We start from the raw sequence: 18,862 nt of genomic DNA on the forward strand, positions 1-18,862 counted from the left end.
TACAAAAGACAAAAAAAAAAAAAAAAAAAAGTGTGAAATGTTAAGCGATGGTTAAACAGAGTAGAATGTGGTTTCAGAAAACAATACAGGGTCCTGTTTGTTCTAAGATGGTACAAATGGTGGTGAAAAAGAAGAAATGTCTTATCATTATCAACAGCATGTGGATGAATCTGTATATACCTCTGGTATTCATATGGCAAAAATACTACCATTTGCATTAAAGTCTCTATGTTAGTCCATTTCTGCTGTTTTTAACAGAATACCTGAAACTAGGTAATTTATAAAGAAATAAAATTTATTTCTTAACAGTTTGGGGACTGGGAAGTCCAAGGTCCAGATAATACTTCTGTTGAGGGCCTTCATCTTGGAGGTGATTATCTATAGAAATGCAGGATAACACATAGTGAGAATCTTATGAGCAAGAGAGAACTAACCTTCTCTTCCCCTCTTTAAAAAAGCCATCAGAAACACCCATTACTCCAAGAATGGATCAATTCATTCACAAGGGCACAGTCCTCACAACCTAATCACCTCTTAAAGGCCCCACCTTTCAAATACCATAATTGGATTTCCCACTCTCCTAGCACTGTTAAAATGGGGGTCAAGCCTCAGTGAGTTTTGGGGGGACATTTAGTCCACAGCAGTGACCTTTTTTTATCAGTATCATTTTATTCACCATAAAGAATTTTGATAAGGGCCAAACCTGTGGCTCACTCGGGAGAGTGCGGCACTGGGAGTGCAGTGGTGCTTGTAGCGCCAAGGCCGCAGGTTTGGATCCTATATAGGGATGGCCAGTGCGCTCACTGGCTGAGCGTTGTGCGGGGGACACCAAGCCAAGGGTTACAATCCCCTTACCAGTCACAAAAAAAAAAAAAAAAGAATTTTGATAAGGTTTCGTAGGTCTATAGTTTTAAAACTATGATCCAAGAACCAATGGGGGTTAGGATAGTAGAGGTGAGATAGGGGGAATGATAGGCTTGATGGGGCGCTGTTCTACACTTTTACAAAAGCATCTTTACTGTCACCTCCTAGTGAGCTATCTGGAGAAAAGCGGATGATACTGTATACGTTCTGAAGCCACAAATGTGGTACATTTTTCTATATTATAAGTATGGAAAAAGCTAACATTTATTGAGAACTTAATCTCTCTTGAGCACTATTACCTAATTTAGTTTTTTCAACAGCCCTAATTTACTATTGTTTTCTTCATTTTATGTATTAGAAAAACTCAGGCATGGGGTCTAATGCTGGTTGGTTAATTATATTCTTTCTTTAAAAAAAAAAATTAATTGTATTATTTCTGAGGTTCAGAAAACGGCAATTGTTAGTTAAAACAAAAGGTGTTTTACCTAAAAGACTAATTTTCTGCAGAAAAATGATGATGGCCAGATTATGTTTTATTTTGTTTCATATTTAGGAAACAGCTTGTAATGGATCCTTTACCTCTTGAGTTGCCAGTGGACACAGTGCAACGCATCGCGGCTGAACTGAGATGTCACCCAACCGATGAGAGGGTCGCTCTTCACCTAGATGAGGAAGATAAGCTGAAGCACTTCAGGGAGTATTTTTATATTCCCAAAATGCAGGATCTACCTCCAGGTAGGAATAGTGGGAAGGTCTTCTGTTTGTTTTTAATCAATTGATTAATTTATTTACTTTTGCTACTACATGTATTTACCATAAATCTTAGAACGTCATCGTTCCATTACATAATAGAGCTATTGCAACTGTGTCTGAAAAACAGCAAGTCCCTGGTGCTATTAAATCAACCTGTCAGCCTACCTTAGCTTCAGATTCTTTATGTTTCCTTTTCTCCTCTGAATAAAATACTTACAGGGTGTTTATACTGTCATCTCCTTCTCCGAACAATAAGGTGACTGATTGAAAATTATAGGCAGATGCATTTACTTGTTCTCTAAGCTCTTAGAGTTCAAAGCAATTCCTTTTCAATACCATATTAGAATATCTCTTATTTTGTGACACCTCGTTTATAATAGCATGATGTTTGTCTTAAAGGGAATGTTATTTTGTGACCTGTGTGTATTAGGAGTGGCACTATATGAATAGCCATCTTTGTATGCTGTGAGTAAAGAAGAGATGTGTAACAGTTACCGCCCCCCCCAAAAAAAAAACCCAACCAAAAAGAAACAATGCCTAAGAAATACATACTGCATTTTTAATAATACAGTAAGCTGACTGGGAAAGTTTTGATTTTTGTTTTTTAACGTAGGTGGCGGAGGTATAAACAGAAGAAACAATATGTCATAGTTAGCTTTATTCCATTTTACATCAATGAAAAATGCTATCAGGTTGAATAGGATTAGTTCACCAAAATAGGTTTTATATGCTTTATAATAGTCTGATTTTCATTTTTCTTCCAATTAAATGAGGTGGGTGCAATTTTGGGTACTGAGAATCCAAAACATCAGCTAATACAATTTTAAGATAAGATTGGGTTATATAACTTTCTCAATTGGCTTAAATATAAAGTAGCATACGTGGACACACTTTCCTGAAATAATGCACCAAAAAAATCTATTCCTCTCTGGCTATGTACCCAACACCCTGTTGAATTCTGGAAGGATGAAAGAAGAGAAAGCCCTGTATCCAATTTAAAGTTGCTTAATATCAACTAAGGAAGACATTGATATAAATGACAGCTATGAAAGAACAAATAAAATGGGGCTGTAGGTGAAGTGATCTGAGACCACAGAAGAGAAATCTTTCTGATCACTCTAGAATCTAGAATTAAAAGGACATTTTGATTTGAAGCTTAAGCGATTAAAAATTGTGAGGAAATCAAATTTAGGAAGGGAATTCCTTGGGATTTGGGAGAGAAAAGGCCCAGTGATATAGGCATCATACAATGTGAATGTCCTCAGAAATAGCCGGAATTAAAAGGACATTTTGATTTGAAGCTTAAGGGATTAAAAATTGTGAGGAAATCAAATTTAGGAAGGGAATTCCTTGGGAGTTGGGAGAGAAAAGGCCCAGTGATATAGGCATCATACAATGTGAATGTCCTCAGAAATAGCCAGGACCCACCTGAGACAAGTCAGGTCTGGATGATGGTGACCTGCCCTGATGTGCTCTCTGGCCCACAAAATTCTCGTACTGAATCAGAATGCAATTTAAAAATAGCATTGTGCATCACTAATAATTAGGGAAATGCAATTAAAACCACAATGAGTTATCACCTCATACCCACTTTGTTGACTTCTATGAAAAATAACAAGTGTTGGCTAAGATATGAGGGAGTGGAACTCTTCTGTCCTGCTGGTGGGAATGTAAAACGGTGTAGCCATTATGGAAAACAGTATGGCAGTTCCTCAAAAAATTAAAAATAAAATTACCATATGATCCAGCAATTCTACCTCTGGGTATATGTGTTAGTCCATTTTCTGTTGCTTATAACAATACATGAAACTGGGTAATTTATATGGAAATGATACTTATTTCTTACAATGTTGGAGGCTGGGAAGTGCACGGTCTAGAGTGTTCATCGGGTCTTCTCCTTGCTGGGGACCTTGTACAGAGTTCTATGATGACACAGGCACACACATGGCAAGAATGGGAGGAGTTCTTTTTTGTGCTCTCCTTATAAAGTCACCACTCCACATCCATGAAAAACCACTAAACCATTAACATGTATTCGAGAATGGGTTAATCCATTCATGAGGAAAGAGTCATTACAATCCAAGCACCTCTCAAAGGCTCCGACTCACATTTCATATACCATAATCGGATTTCCCACTCTCTTAACACTGTTATAATGGGGGTCAAGTTTCCAACACACGAACTTTGGGGGGACACATTTAGCCCATAGCAGTACATATTGAAAAGAATTGAAAGCAGGATCCCCAAAAGATATTTGTATACCCATGTTCAAGGCGACATTATTCACACTAGCCAAAAGGTGGAAGCAACTCAAATGTACATTGATGGATGAGTGCATAAGCAAAATGTGGTAAATATGTACAATGAAGTATTTATTCAGGCTTGAAAAGGGAGGAAATTCTGACACATGCTACAGCATGGATGAACCTTGGGGACATTATGCTAAAATAAATCAGCCAGTCACAAAATGACAAATACTGTGTGATTCCACTCATATGAGATGTTAGAATAGTCAAATTCACAGAACCAAAAAGAATGGTGGTTGTCATGGGCTCCCCAGGAAATGGAATTGTTGTTTAGTGGGTATTGAGTTTCAGTTTTGCAGGATTGAAGTGTTCTTGAGATTGGTTGCACAACAATGTGGTGGTACTTTTTCTGTTTTTTTATTGATGCATGATTGATTGTACATATTTTGGTTGTACAATGTTGACTACCATCACCTGTGTACAACATGAGTTGCTCAAATTAATATTATCAACATGTTCATTGTTACAAATCATAATTATTCTGTATGTCCCCTACCCACTCTCACTCCACCCCCACCCCTGACCCCCTACCACCTCTAGTAACCATAGATTTGTTCTCTCCTGAAAGATCAGTGTATTATTGTGGCCCTTCCCTTCCCTTCCCTTCCCTACCCTTCCCTTCCCTTCCCTTCCCTTCCTTCCCCTCCCCTCCCCTCCCCCCTCTCTCCCTTCTTAGAACCCACTTATGAGTGAGGACATGTGGTACTTCTCTTTCTGCCTCTGTCTTATTTCACTTAACATAATTTTCTCCAACCTCATCCATGTTGCTGCAAATGGCAGAATTTTATTATTTTTTATGGGTGAGTAGTATTCCATTGCATATGTATACCACAATTTCCTTATCTGTTCATGGACATTTAGGTTGGTTCCATATTTTGGCTATTGTAAATAGAGCTGTGATGAACATGGGAGTGCAGGTATCCCTTTGACATGATGTTTTGCATTCTGTTGGGTATACACCCAGAAGTGGGATTGCTGGATCATATGGTATTTCTATCTGTAGATGTTTCAGAAACCTCCATACTATTTTCCATAATGTTTGTACTATTGTACAGTCTCACCAACAGTGTAGGAGAGTTCCCCTTTTTTCACATCCTCACCAGCATTTGTTATTTTCAGTCTTTTTAATAATGGCCAGTCTAATCGGGGTGAGATGATATCTCGATGTGGTTTTGGTGTGCATTTCCCTGATGATTAGTGATGCTGAGCATTTTTTGTGTGTGCCTGTTGGCCAATTGTATGTTTTCCTTTGAAAAATGTCTATTCAGCTCCTTTGCCCATTTTTTAATTGGATTATTTGATTTTTTACTGTCAAGTTGTTTGAGTTCCTTATATATTCTGGATATTAATCCCTTGTAAGATGTTTAGTTTGCAAATATTTTCTCCCATTCTGTAGGTTGTCTTTCCATTCTGTTGATTGTTTCCTTTGCTGTGCAGAAGATTTTAGTTTGATATAATCCCATTTGTTTAGTTTTTCTTTTGTTGCTATGCTTTGGGTGTCTTATTAATAAAGTCTTTGACCAGTCTTACTTTCCTAGGTGTTTCTCCTACGTTTTCTTTTAGTAGCTTTGTGGTTTCAGGTCTTATACTTAAGTCTTTAATCCATTTTGAGTTGATTTTGGCATTTGGTGAGAGTTACAGATCTAGTTTTATTCTGCATATAGATGTCCAATTTTCCCAGCACCATTTAAAGAGGCAGTCTTTCCCCCAATGTATGTTCTTGCTGCCTTTGTCAAATATCAATTGGCTGTAAGTATGTGGGTTGATTTCTGGGTTTTCTATTCTGTTTCATTGGTCCAAGTGTCTTTTTTATGCCTGTACCATGCTGTTTGGATTATAATACCTTTTTAGTATAATCTGAAGTCATGTAATGTTATGCCTCTGGCTTTACTTTCTTTGCTCGGGATTGCTTTCACTATTCATGGTCTTTTGTTGTTCCATATGAATGTTAGGATTGTTTTATCTATTTCTGTGAAGAATGTCATTGATATTTTGGTGGGGATTGCATTGAATCTGTAGGTAGCTTTGAGTAGTATGGACATTTTCATGATGTTAATTCTTCCAGTCCAAGAGCATGGAATGTCTTTCCACCTTTTTGCATCCTCTTTAATTTCTTTCAGTAGTGTTTTATAGTTCTCATTGTAGAGATCTTTCACCTCCTTGATTAAATTGATCCCTAAGTATTTTATTTTTTTCATGACAATTGTAAATCGACTTGCTTTCTTGATTTCATTTTCTGCTAGTTTATTATAGGGGATTAAAATGCTACTGATTTTTGGATATTGATTTTGTGTCCTGAAACATTGCTGAAATTACTAATCAACTCTAAGAGTTTTTTGGTTGATCCTTTAGGTTTTTCTGTATACAGGATCATATCATCTACAAACAGGGACTGTTTGACTTCATCCTTGCCAATCTGGATGCCCTTTATTTCTTTCTGTTGCCTGATTGCTGCGGTTAGTACCTCTAGCACTATATTAAATAGGAGTGGTGAGAGTGGGCATCCTTGTCTTGTTTGTGTTCATTCAGGATGATATTGACAGGGGGTTTGTTATATATGACTTTTATCGGGTTGAGATACTTTCCTTCTATACCTAATTTGCTGAGGGTCTTTATCAGGAAGGGATGTTGAATTTTGTCAAATGCTTTTTCTGCATCTATTGGGATAATCACATGTTTGTTGTCCTTGAATTTGTTGATGTGGTGTGTCATGTTTATTGACTTTCATATGTTGAAACAGCCTTGCATGCCTAGGATGAAACCCACTTGATCATGGTGTATAATTTTTTTAATGTGTTACTGTATTCTCATGGCTAATATTTTGTTGAGGATTTTTGCATCTATGTTCATCAAGTATATTGGCTTCTAGCTTTCTTTTTTTGTTGTATCTTCGTCTGGTTTTGCTATCAGGGTGATGCGGGCCTCATACAATGAGTTTGAGAGAGTGGAATCTGTTCCAATTTTGTGGAATAGTTTGAAGAGAATTGGTATTAATTCCTCTTTAAAGGTTTGATAGAATTTAGCAGTAAAGCCATCCAGTCCTGGGCTTTTCTTTGTTGGGAGACTGCTGATTATTGCCTCAATGTCATTGCTTCCTATTGGTCTGTTCAGGTTTTCTAGTTTTTCTTGGTTCAGTCTTGGTAGTTTGTTTGTGTCCAGAAATTTATCCATTTCCTCCAGATATTCATATTTGTTGTGTACAGTTGTTTACATGAGTCTTTAATAATTCTTTGTATTTTAGGGGTATTGGTTGTAATTTCTCCTTTTTCATTTTTGATTTTTTTATTTGGGTCTTCTCTCTTACCTTTTTTGTTAACCTAGCTAATGGTTTGTCTATTTTATCTTCTCAAAAAACTAACTTTTTGTTTCATTGATATTTTGTATCATTTTGGGGGTGTCTGTTTCATTTAGTTCTGCTCTGATCTTAATTATTTCTTCCATCTACTACTTTCAGGATTGAATTGTTCTTTTTTTTCTAGTTCCATGAGGTGTAGCAGTAGGTCATTTATTTGAAGTCTTTCTATTCTTATGAAGTAAGTGTGTATAGCATTAAGCTTCCCATTTGTCACTGCTTGTGTAGTATCTCATAGGTTTTTGGTATGATGTGCCTTTATTTTTGCTAGTTTCAAGGAACATTTTGATTTCCTGTTTAATTTCTTCTTGGACCCATAGGGCATTCAAGAGACTGCTGTTTAGTTTCCATGTATTTGTAGAGTTTCCTGAGTTTTTCTTATTATTGATTTCTAGTTTTAATCTGTGTGGTCTGAAAAGATACTTAAAATGATTTCTGTTCTTTTTAAAAATTTCTTGAGACTTTATTTGTGACCTAACATGTGGCCTATCCTGGAGAATGGTCCATGTACTGATGAGAAGAATGTATACTTTGTAGTTGCTAGATGAAATGTTCTGCCAGGTCCAATTGGTCTAAGGTGTAGTTTAAATCCTGTGTTTCTCTCTTTTTTTTTTCTTTTTTGTGACTGGTAAGGGGATTGCAACCCTTGGCTTGGTGTCGTCCACACCGTGCTCAGCCAGTGAGCACACCAGCCATCCCTATATAGGATCTGAACCCGCGGCAGGAGCGCCGCTGCGCTCCCAGCGCTGCACTCTCCCGAGTGAGCCACGGGATCAGCCCCTGTGCTTCTCTGTTGATTTGCTGTCTAGATGACCTGCCCAGTGCTGAGAGAGAGGTGTTCAGATCATCCACTATTATCATATTGGGGTCTACCCCTTTCTTTAATCTAATAGTATTTGCTTTATATATCTGGGTGCTCTGGTGTTGGGTTCATACATATTTATGATTGTTATGTCTTCTTGCTGGATAGATCTCTTATCATTATATAGTGGTCTTTGTCTTCTTTTATGGTTTTTGGTTTAAAGTCTGTTTTATCCAACATAACAATAAACTCCTGTTCACTTCTTGTTTCCATTTCCATGGTATACCTTTTTCCATCCTTTCACTTTTAATCTGTGTGTGTCTTCACAGGTGAGGTGAGTCTCTTGAAGACAGCATATAGTTGGGTCTAGTTTTTTAATCCAATCAGTCAGTCTGTGTCTTTTGGGAGTTTAATCCATTAACATTTAGGGTTGTTATTGACAGGTATTGTTTTATTCCTGGCATTTTATTGCTTTTTGATTAGATGTTTTAAACATCTTTTGTTCCTTTCTTCATCCTTTATTATTTGCCTTCAATGTTTGTTGGTTTTTGGAGGTAGTATGATTTAGATTCTTTCTCTTTCTCATGTGAATTTTTGTTTTAACAGTGGGTTTTGTTCTTTCTTGTGTATTCATGGTAGTGATTATTGTTCTTCAGATTGCAGATTCAGGACTCCCTTGGGAATTTCTTAGAGAACTGGTCATGTAGTGGTGAACTCCCACAGTTCTTGTTTGTCTGGGAAATATATGATTTCTCCCTCATTTCTGATGGATAACCTTGCAGGGCAAAGAATTTGTGGTTGGCAATTTTTTTCTTTTATTATTTTGGATATATCATCCCATTTTCTTCTGGTTTGTAGAGTTTCAGTTGAGAAGTCTGCTATTAATCTGATGGGGGCTCCCTTATAGGTGACTTGATGCTATTTCTGTAGAAATCTCTGTTTTTGAGCTTTGCTGGTTTGACAATAATGTGTCTTGGAGAGGATCTTTTTGGATTGAATCTGTTTGGGGATCTTTGAGCCTCCTGGATCTGAAGGTCCTTCTCTCTCCCTATATCTGAGAAGTTTTCTGCTATTATTTCATTGAACGTGTTTTTAGTGTCTTTTCCTTTTTCTTCCCCTCTGGAACACCCTTGATTCAGGTGTTTGTGAGCTACAGGTTGTCTGCTAGCTCTCTCAGGTTTCTTCATTTTTTTAGGTTTTTTTTTTTTTTTTGTCTCCCTGGGTTTCTTTCAAAAGGCCGTCTTCAAGATCAGAAATTTTTTCTTCTGCTTGTTCTAGCCCACTGGTTAAGCTCTTGGTTGTTTTTGTTTGTTTGTTTTCATTTGGTTGAATGAATCTTTCAGCTCCATGAGCTCTGCTACATTCTTTTTTAGGATATTAATCTCTTCATCCTTCAGATCTTGTATACTTTTTCTAATTTCATTGTGTCATCTAATTGAGTATTCTTGTATCTCATTTAGTTTCCTTAAGATTGTTGCTCAAAATTCCTTTTCAGTCATTTCAAGGACTTCTTGCTCTATAGGTTCTGGTACTTGAGAATTATTATATTCCTTTGGTGGTATCACATTTTCTGTTTGTATTTCTAGTATCTCTATATTGGTGTCTAGTCGCATGGTAGAGCAGTTGCTTATTCTAATACTCTGGAGCGAGCTTTGAGGAGAGGGAGTTCCTCATGTGGATGTGTTTTATAATGACTGTTGAATGGAGTGTTTTAGTATTGGTGCCAGATGGATGCAGTAGTGTAGTCTCCATGTAGATTCTTTGGCTGAATTCAGTGTTGGAATTGTATGTGAATGCCTCTTTGGCCTAGGTCCTGGGGCACTTAGTAATTCCTTGCTGGGTACATTTATTTGCCAGGATGTGGGCAAGCTCTCAAATTCTTGGGGGAAGAGCCTTGTAGCCCTTTCACTCTTTGGCTATGGTGGGTGATCTTGGGCAGGCCTGTGGCATCCTGGTCAGCTCCCCCTGACTGTGATGCATGCACTGGTGTATACTGGTGTTCATGATTTGAATGGGTGACCCCGGGTGGGTTTTCTCTTTCTTCTTTCCCACAGGCTGGTTTTCTTCCTGGACCTTGCTTCCCCTTGTTGGGGGATAGGTTGGTGCTGATAGAGAATTTTCTTCCTTGCTGTATTTGAGTGTCCTGGGTTTCTGTACTCTTGGTGGGGTTCCACATGTGGCTCTCCCAAAATGAAGGTAGTCTGGTGGGCTGCATGGGTACCTTCCATTTCAGTTGTGCTACCACATAAAGCAGTGTAATTCTCCCTGTTGGTTGGGCCACTGGGTCACAGGTTTGCTCTCACTCTTCTTTTTCCCTGGGCTCCACTGGTGACTCTTCATCTATTTATGCTGCCGAATAGTCAGTGGGCTGCTAATGAGGCAACAGTGGCAGATGGTGTCTGTGGCAGTGATAGGGAGTGTTGCTGCAGGTGAGGCAGGAGGTTGCACTGATGTCATCAGTCATGGCTGCTGGCTGTTGGGGTGGGGCCACTTGCCAGGGGGCCAGTGAGGCAGTGGGTGGCACTGATGAATGCATCCAATATTACTGAACTGTACACTTAAAAATGGCTAAAATTGTAAATTTATGTTAAGTGTATTCTAGCATATTTTTAATATTTATCAAAAAGAAAAAATGTTTTCATTTAAAAGAAGCATTGTACATATAATCACTTCGATTATGCTTGAGTTGACTTTAGTATTCTGATTATAGGTATAACTTCTTTTATAAGTTATCCAATAGAAAGTAATGCTTAGGACTTACACTTTGGATATGTCATTGCTGATTCTTAAAGAGAAGTAAAGAGAGAGAAGATGAATTGATTTAATAAAGAATTTAAATAATTTATTTGTTAAGAATATAGTTTTGAATGATGAGAACATTTATGTCATTAACCCCAATAGTTCTTCTAAATCAATAATTGTCAATATGTGGTCCCCTGAGCAGCATTATGAGCATCACCAGGAAACTAACCAGAAATGCAGATTCTTGGGCCCTATCCCAGAATTACTGAATCAAAGACTCTTAGGGTAAGGCCCAGCCATCATTTCTAGATCAGGGAGGATAGTGTCATAGGGAGTTGAATCTTAATTGATTCCCCATCCTCACTATTCTCACTCTAGTTGCTTCTTACTCTCTACGGGTTCATCCATTCAACTATATTTATTAGTCATTTATTCTGTTTGAGACACTTTCCTCAGAACAACTCAGTGAGATAAAGGACAAGGTTGTCACATACTTGAACTTACATCTAGTATGAGGAGACAGGTAATAAATAACTTTACAAACAGCTTTATATATAGTAGCCCCCCTTATCCATGGGGGATATATTTCAAGACCCCCAGTGGATACCTGAAACCACAGATTGCACCTAACCTTATATATACTGTTTTTTCCTGTCCATAGATACCTATGATAAAGTTTACTTTATAAATTAGGAATAGTAAGAGATTAACAAAATTAGCTACTAATAAAATACAATTACCACAATATACTGTAGTAAGTTATGTGTCCACTTATTTTCAGACTGAGCTAGACTTTGGTACTGGAACCACAGAAAGTGAGACAGCAGAAAAGGGGGGGACTACCGTATGCTTTCCTACTAAGTAGTGCTCAAAATGTTACGAAGACTGGGAGGATGTGGGTGTTGTTTTCCCAGGGTGGTGTGGGAAGGAAACATTGATAACAAGGAATCCGAGTAGAGATAAAAATGAAGGGAGGAAATGAGCCTCATGGATATTAGGTGAAGCAGAGCCTGGAGGCTGTTCAAGTTTGTACTGCACAAAGGCATCAAACTCAGGAGCAAATGATATTGAAATTTTCTCCTTTTTCTTTTTTGACAAGATATGAATTCATAGAAAAGTCAGTATTTTCTATCTTATTAAAACTTTCCAAGAGCATCTAAGAATGATACAGCATTTCAGATTAGGAGACTGGCGTAACACCAAGAACAAATGAACAAATGTTCTGTAGCAACTCTGAACACTGGAAAACCAAGAACATAAACAAGTGTTGAAAAAAATAAAAGGATCATTACTCCCAATATTGGACTTTTTTTTAATCTTAAGGAAAGGTAATGGGCACAACCTGTGGTTTTCTGATATTTCGCCATTAAATATAGTGTTTGCTCTGGATTTCTAATAGAAACTTTATCAAAATAAGTTTCCTTCTATTCTTATGTGTTGTCTGAGGTGTTGTTAGGAAAAAGGATCAAAGACATTTTTATTCAACTGGTGATGTACTTAATGTTCAATATTGTTCTGAAGATCATAGACAAAAAACAAGACACAAACAAATAGAGAAAAAAGAAAGATAAAGAAAGGAAAAGAAAAAGAAACGAAAGAAATCCAAGGATGCAGGGCATACATATGGAAAAAGACCTTTCTAAATTTTTTGAAATTATAAATATTCCTGTTTTAAACATCCTTCTACTGAAATCTCCAAGAGCATGCTGGATAGCCCTATTAGATATATTACTTTCGCAGAGACACAAGACTTCAACTTTTACAGGCCATTGTTTCAGAGTGCCAAACTGCCATCCCAGAAACCAGTTGTCCTCATTTACATTCCCTCCAGAAATAAAGGCAGGTGCCTCACTGACATGAGGTATTAGCAGTTTTCAAAATCTTAGCTCATTAGATAATCAAAAATTGTTCCTTCCTTGTTTGAATTTGCAGTTCTTCAACCAGTGTTGGTCCATAACTCTTTAGCCATTGCTTTTCTTTTTGTCTTAATTTTCTCCTAATGTATAAAATTTACCACTTCTATTTATTTTATTTTTAAATGGATTTTTATTTAAGTCTTAAGGATATCAACTCTTTCTTTCTGAGGAATTTTAAGTGAAAATGTCCGGTTCATATAGCTGGCCAGCAGCAGAACCAGAAATGGATTCCAAATATTCTGACTCCTGGCCCAGTTTTCTTCACTCAAACCTAATAATACTTTTTAAAAACGACTTTATAGAGATTTTTACATTCCATAAAATTCACCAATTTTAAGTGTACAATTCAACAATTTTTAGTAAGTGCATATGGCTACACGGGCATTGCAATCCAATTTTAGAACATTTCTTCATTCCCCTTTTTCACCCTCAGCTGCAGGCAACCACTAATCTACTGAACCTGCTATTATTTTGCTCTCTATAGAAGACCATTAATTCAAAGAATGTCCTTATCAGTAAACTACATTTGTAGATTTTTAAAAAAATAATGTTCCTATCACTGTTCCTTTCATAGTCAAATATTCCCCTCCTTCAATCTTGTTACACATCCACAAGAGAGATCAGGAAGTTGCCACTAAACTTAATAAGCTAAGTAGTTATAGATTTAAAGCTTTCCAAACAAGAACTACTATTACTGTGCCTATGTAATTATTTGGCCTCAGATAAAATTAGCATAGCAGAGCGTCATGCTTAAGTTTGTTTGAAGGGGTTGCATATAACATAATAGAGCCTTTTAAGCTCAAGAATTGTTAGACTTAAAAGACTGTGACAGGTGTGAGGTATCAATGCATGAAATATGGGAAAGTATGCTTTTCTCTATGAACTAGAATCCTTTATTTAGCACCAGTTAGCACTATGTTAAATAAAGGCTTTATCCAGCTATAAAAGGACATTTCATTATGACTGTTATTTTAATAATCAAATTATCTAATTTTCATAAGAAGAGTGGTTAAGAATAAATCTTAGTTAAAACTTTAATTTTGTAGACATTTTGAACTTAGATTCTGCATCTTTTCTCTTGAGTTAAGACTATCTGCTGTCTGAATCTAGGGACTGTTTTATTTGTTTGTGTATAAGTGGGAGTCACCTAGGCAGACCCTTGGATGGAGGTGGCCAGTGAAGTCTTATCACTCAGAAGGAACAGCATTTGCAAAGATAAAAGCAAGAGAAAGCATTCTTTGATCTCTAAGAATAGCTTTACATGATAAAAGAATATAACAAAAATAGGTGGGTGTGGGTAAATAGTTAATAGGAGAGTATATAATAGGGTATGTAGGATCATAGGATAATTGGCATAATAGTGTAGATAGCAAAAAAGTGGGTGTGGGAAACTAGAAACAAGGTTGAAGAAGTAAATGTAATAAAGGTGGAGAAAAAGGGAGATATTCAAGAAATACTTAAAATATTCATGAAATAAATCTGATTTAATAGTAGGAGAAACATTGCATGAGCAAACTTTGTAGTTTAGATGAATAGTGGTGATATTCACTGATATAATTAACTTGTTTGGGGAACTGTTCATTCGAAGAAAACCTAGCTTTTTTTTTTCTGTTTTTGCTCTGCCATCTGTGGCCTGACCTCAGACTCCAAAGACGTGGCAGCTGTATTTTAAGCAGTAAGAAGCAGGCAGAGATGAAGAAAAGACAAAGAATGCTGTGTGCTCTCCCTTGAGGAAGGTTTCAGAGGTCACATCATTACACGTCTAGTTATGTTCCATGGGTCAGTGTTTGGTCATGGCCCCACCTATCTGTGAGGAAGACTGAGTGGAAAATGAAATTTTTGTTCTTGATAGCCATTTGCAAAGCTAACAATTCTATTACTATAAAGGAAAAATAGAATGGAACTTGGGGTACAACTAGCAGTTGGGTTTAGTTTGAAGATATAAATTTGAGAGTCATTACTAGCATTTAGGTAATAGTTGAAACTGTGAGTGTGGATGATATTATCTAGGCAGGATATCCAGAGTTCGAAGAAGTTGATGGAAACAAAATGTCAAGCACTGGCAAAGAAGAAGAATGCTAGAAAGAGTCAGAGACATAGAAGAACAATGGAAATGTAGTGTTCTAAAACCGGGTGGAGGGGAGCATTCAAGGAAATGGGAAGGCTTACCAGCATCAACTATCACAAACGCTGTATGGTGAGCCTTTTATTTTAGCAGCTAGAAGAGTGTTATTAAATAGCCTAAACTTTAGTAGCCTCATTGGATTGACTGGGAGGGAAACTTTGTTTTTTAGGTATAATTGAAGGAGAGAAATATTAGATAGTGGGTTTTTAGAATACTTTTCTACGAACCTTTGCTGTGAAAGGAAGAAAATAATAACAAGGGGCAAGGAGAAACAAAGAAATGTTTTTAAGGAAGGTAGGGGTAGATTATAGTTGTACATTGAGAAAAGGAAGTTATGAAAGAGGGATAGAGACAGAGACAGATGTGAATATGATTTTTGTCATCACAGACAGACAGACATGAATATGATTTTCAGCCAAGTAGGGTTTATACTGGATCTGTTGTCTGACTCCACCTTTTTCAGCTCATGGAACCCAAGATCCTAAGGTAATATAAATTGTATTTAGAAGTGTGTTGCTTAATTTTGAAATGTTTGAAAATTCTTCAGTTTTCTTATTATTACTGGTTTCTAGTTAAATTCTGTTATGGTCAGAGAATATTTTTGTATGGCTTCAGTTCTTTTAAATTTGTTAAGGTTTGTTTTGTGACCCAGGATAATGGTCTATCTTGATGCACTCTCCAAATGCATTTAACAGAACATTTATTCTGCTGCTGTTTGCTGGAGTGTTCTATAAAAGTCAATTACATCCATTTGCTTGATGGTGTTTTACAGTTCTATATTTTTACTGGTTTTTTTATCTACTTGTCATGTCAATTAATGAGAGAGGAGTGTTGAAGTCTCCAAAATAACTGTGGGCTTGTTCATTTTTCCTTTTAGTTCTATCAATCCTTGGTTTGTGTATGTTAAGATTCTGTTGCTAGATGCATTCTCATTTACCATGGTTATGTCTTCATGCTGAATCGATACATTTGTCATTATGTAATGTTCTATGTTGTCCTTCGTAATTTGCTCTATCTGCAGTCTGTCTGTTATTAACATACAGATCTGGTTTTACTTTGATCAGTATTTGTATGGCATAGCTTTTTCAATCCTTTTATCTTTAACCTCCCTATGTTATAATTAAAGTATCTCTCTTGTAGGCAGGATGTAGTTGGGTCTCATTTTATTCATTCTGGCAATCTTTGTCTTTTAATAGATTTCTTTGTCTTTTAATTGACTTATGTAGAACATTCGTGTTTAATGTTATTATTGATATGTTTTCATTTAGATCTCCACCATTTTTTCATTTGTTTCTGTTTGTCAGTTTGTTTTTTAGTTTTTTCTCACCCCCTCCTGCCTTCTCTTTAACAATTTGGGTTTTAGTTGTATAACATTTTAAGTTATATATTGACTTTTTAATTATATCTTTATGTAGGTTTTATTTCTGTTATTGATTGCTCTTGGGAATATATATATGTATTTATATCTTTATATATATATATTTTATATACATGGGCCATATATTTATATATATATATATATATATATATCTTATATATATGGGCCATATATATTATAAATATATGTATTATAAATTTATATACATGGGCCATATATTTATATATATATATATATCTTATATATATGGGCCATATATATTATAAATATATGTATTATAAATATATATGTATATTTTATATATGGGACATATATTTATATATCTTATATGGGCTATATTTTTATGTATATATAAATATATATATTTATATATATCTTATATATATGGGCCATATATCTTATACATATGGCCCATTTAGAAACAATATTTTACCACTTCAAATGAGATCTAGAAAATTTACCATTATATAGTTACATAGTTAGTTACCTTTACTCTCCCCCTTTATGTTGTAGTTGCCATCCATATTACATGTACATACATTAAAAATCCAATCAGATAATGTTAGCATTTTGCTTTCAACATTTAAAAATTTCTATCATACATATTTTAAAATATGAAAGAGAAAATGAGTGTATTACATTTACTTAGATATTTACTATTGCTATTTCTTTACCCTTATTCATGAAGAAGACAAAATTTCTCTCAAGTACTACTTCTCTTTAGCCAAAGAACTTCCTTTAGTATTTCTTTTAGACAGATCTGCTGGCAAAGAATTCTCTTAGTTTAGTTTTTTGACATCTGAGAATGTCTTTATTATGCCTTCATTCTTGAAATATATTTTTGCTGGATATAGAAATCTCCATTGACAATTATTTTCTTTCAGTACTTAAAAATTTTGTTTCATTGCCTCTGGCCTCCATGGTATGTGATAAGAAATGCATAGTCATTGGAATTGTTGGTCTCCCATAGGCAATGTGCTATTTTTCTCTGGTTGCTGTAAAGAATTTTTTTCTTTACTTTTCAGTAATTTCATTACACTGTGTCTGGGCATGCATTTATTTGTGTTTATTCTGCTTGAAGATCATTAAGTTTTTTATATCTAATTTTTAATCTTTTGACAAGTTTGGGGAGTACTCAGCTACTATTTCTTAAAACACTTTTTGCACCTGATTCTCCTTTCCATCTGGCACTCTACCACTGCAGCCACAACACCGACTTGTGGCTAGCATAAAAGAGAACAGAAAAAAATGAAAACAAAAAAAAACCAAACCAAAGGATTTTTCCAACCACTCTCTCTCTCTAACTTTCAGGGACCTCCTCTTGTTCTGGCCAGAAATAAGGACGGTGGGATTCTCTTGGAGCTCTTGCAGTCCATACCCTGTACATGGTTTGGGCTTTCTGGCTGTCTTTTGATCGATCCAGACTGTCTTTGAATTTTCCAGATGTGGAAGGAAAACATGAAACTCAATGCCAGTTTGGTTGCATTTTGAGTTCTGGTTTTCTTCCCCAATGTGCCTGTTTCCATGTATTTTTTCAGAATCCTCAGATAGCTCTTCAACACATTTTAGTTACATTCAGTGTGTCAGTGTACAGTGTTCTTCACCATGTCAAGTCTGTCTTAGACTTCCACCTAAGTATAAAAGGCAAAGAATGATTTTCTATAGTTGCATTAGTCCGTTTTTGTTGCTTATAACAGAATACCTGAAACTGGGTAATTTATACAGAAATGAAATGTATTTCTTACAGTTTTGGAGGCTGGGAACTCTAAGGTACAGGGAAAACATTTGGTGAGGGCTTTCTTCTTGGTGATGACCTATGCAATCACATAGTCAGAATGGCTAGCCATCTCACTGTCCTCATTAAGCCATCAGAACCATGTCCATGATATCTCATTACTCCATGAGTAGATTAAACCATTCATGAGCGCACAGTCCTCTCAAAGGTTCCACCTTCCAAATACCTTAGTTGAATGTCCCAGTCTTTTAACACTATTATAATACGGGTAAAGTTTTCAATACATGAACTTCTGGGGGACACATTTAACCCACAGCAATAGTTAAAGAAAAAAAAATCTATTAAATCTAAACTATACTTAAAAAGAAGGAACGTTTATTTTAAAACATTTTTTTAAAGCAGAATATTTTAACAAACTGGTCTTTCATTCTAATGACAGATGTATAACTGTTCCCTAGGAATTTTGACAGGCAATGCTACACGTGTCAATGTAATAAAAGTAAGGAAGTCTTTTGCTCCACTGGTTTGCATCTGCGGCTTTTTTGTCTACTGGTGAATTTTGACATAGTTCCTCAGAGGACTGTGGTCCCAGATTTATGAACATGAGCACAAATCCCAGTTAAGTGCTACTCCGAATTGCCAAAATTAAATTCACTATTGCCAACAACAACAACAACAACAAAAAGCCAACCACATTAGTACCACAAGTATTAAGATTGGGACAATTTTAGAACTAGATAGTTCCTACCCAACAGATGGTTGTAATCTTCTTAATAATACCAGGGCTCCAAATAATCAAAATACAAATGAAACAAATACAGCTGGAATCTCTATGCTTTCCATTACTAATTATGATTTTTAAGTCTATGTTCATCAGAGATGTTTGTCA

At 36.0% G+C, this 18,862-nt stretch overlaps 1 protein-coding gene across 1 annotated transcript in view; it reads left to right on the forward strand.

Moving 5' to 3' along the window:
- Window positions 1-18,862, forward strand: part of KYNU (kynureninase) — a 124,074-nt gene that overhangs the window by 4,083 nt on the left and 101,129 nt on the right. The window contains exon 2 of the mRNA XM_008584924.1: window positions 1,418-1,599. Coding sequence (XP_008583146.1) covers window positions 1,431-1,599 — 169 coding nt within the window. The 5' untranslated portion in view covers window positions 1,418-1,430. The remainder of the gene's footprint in view (window positions 1-1,417; window positions 1,600-18,862) is intronic.

Source organism: Galeopterus variegatus, unplaced genomic scaffold (genome assembly GCF_000696425.1).
Source record: "Galeopterus variegatus unplaced genomic scaffold, G_variegatus-3.0.2 Scaffold3406, whole genome shotgun sequence".
Classification (NCBI taxonomy): Eukaryota; Metazoa; Chordata; class Mammalia; order Dermoptera; family Cynocephalidae; genus Galeopterus; species Galeopterus variegatus.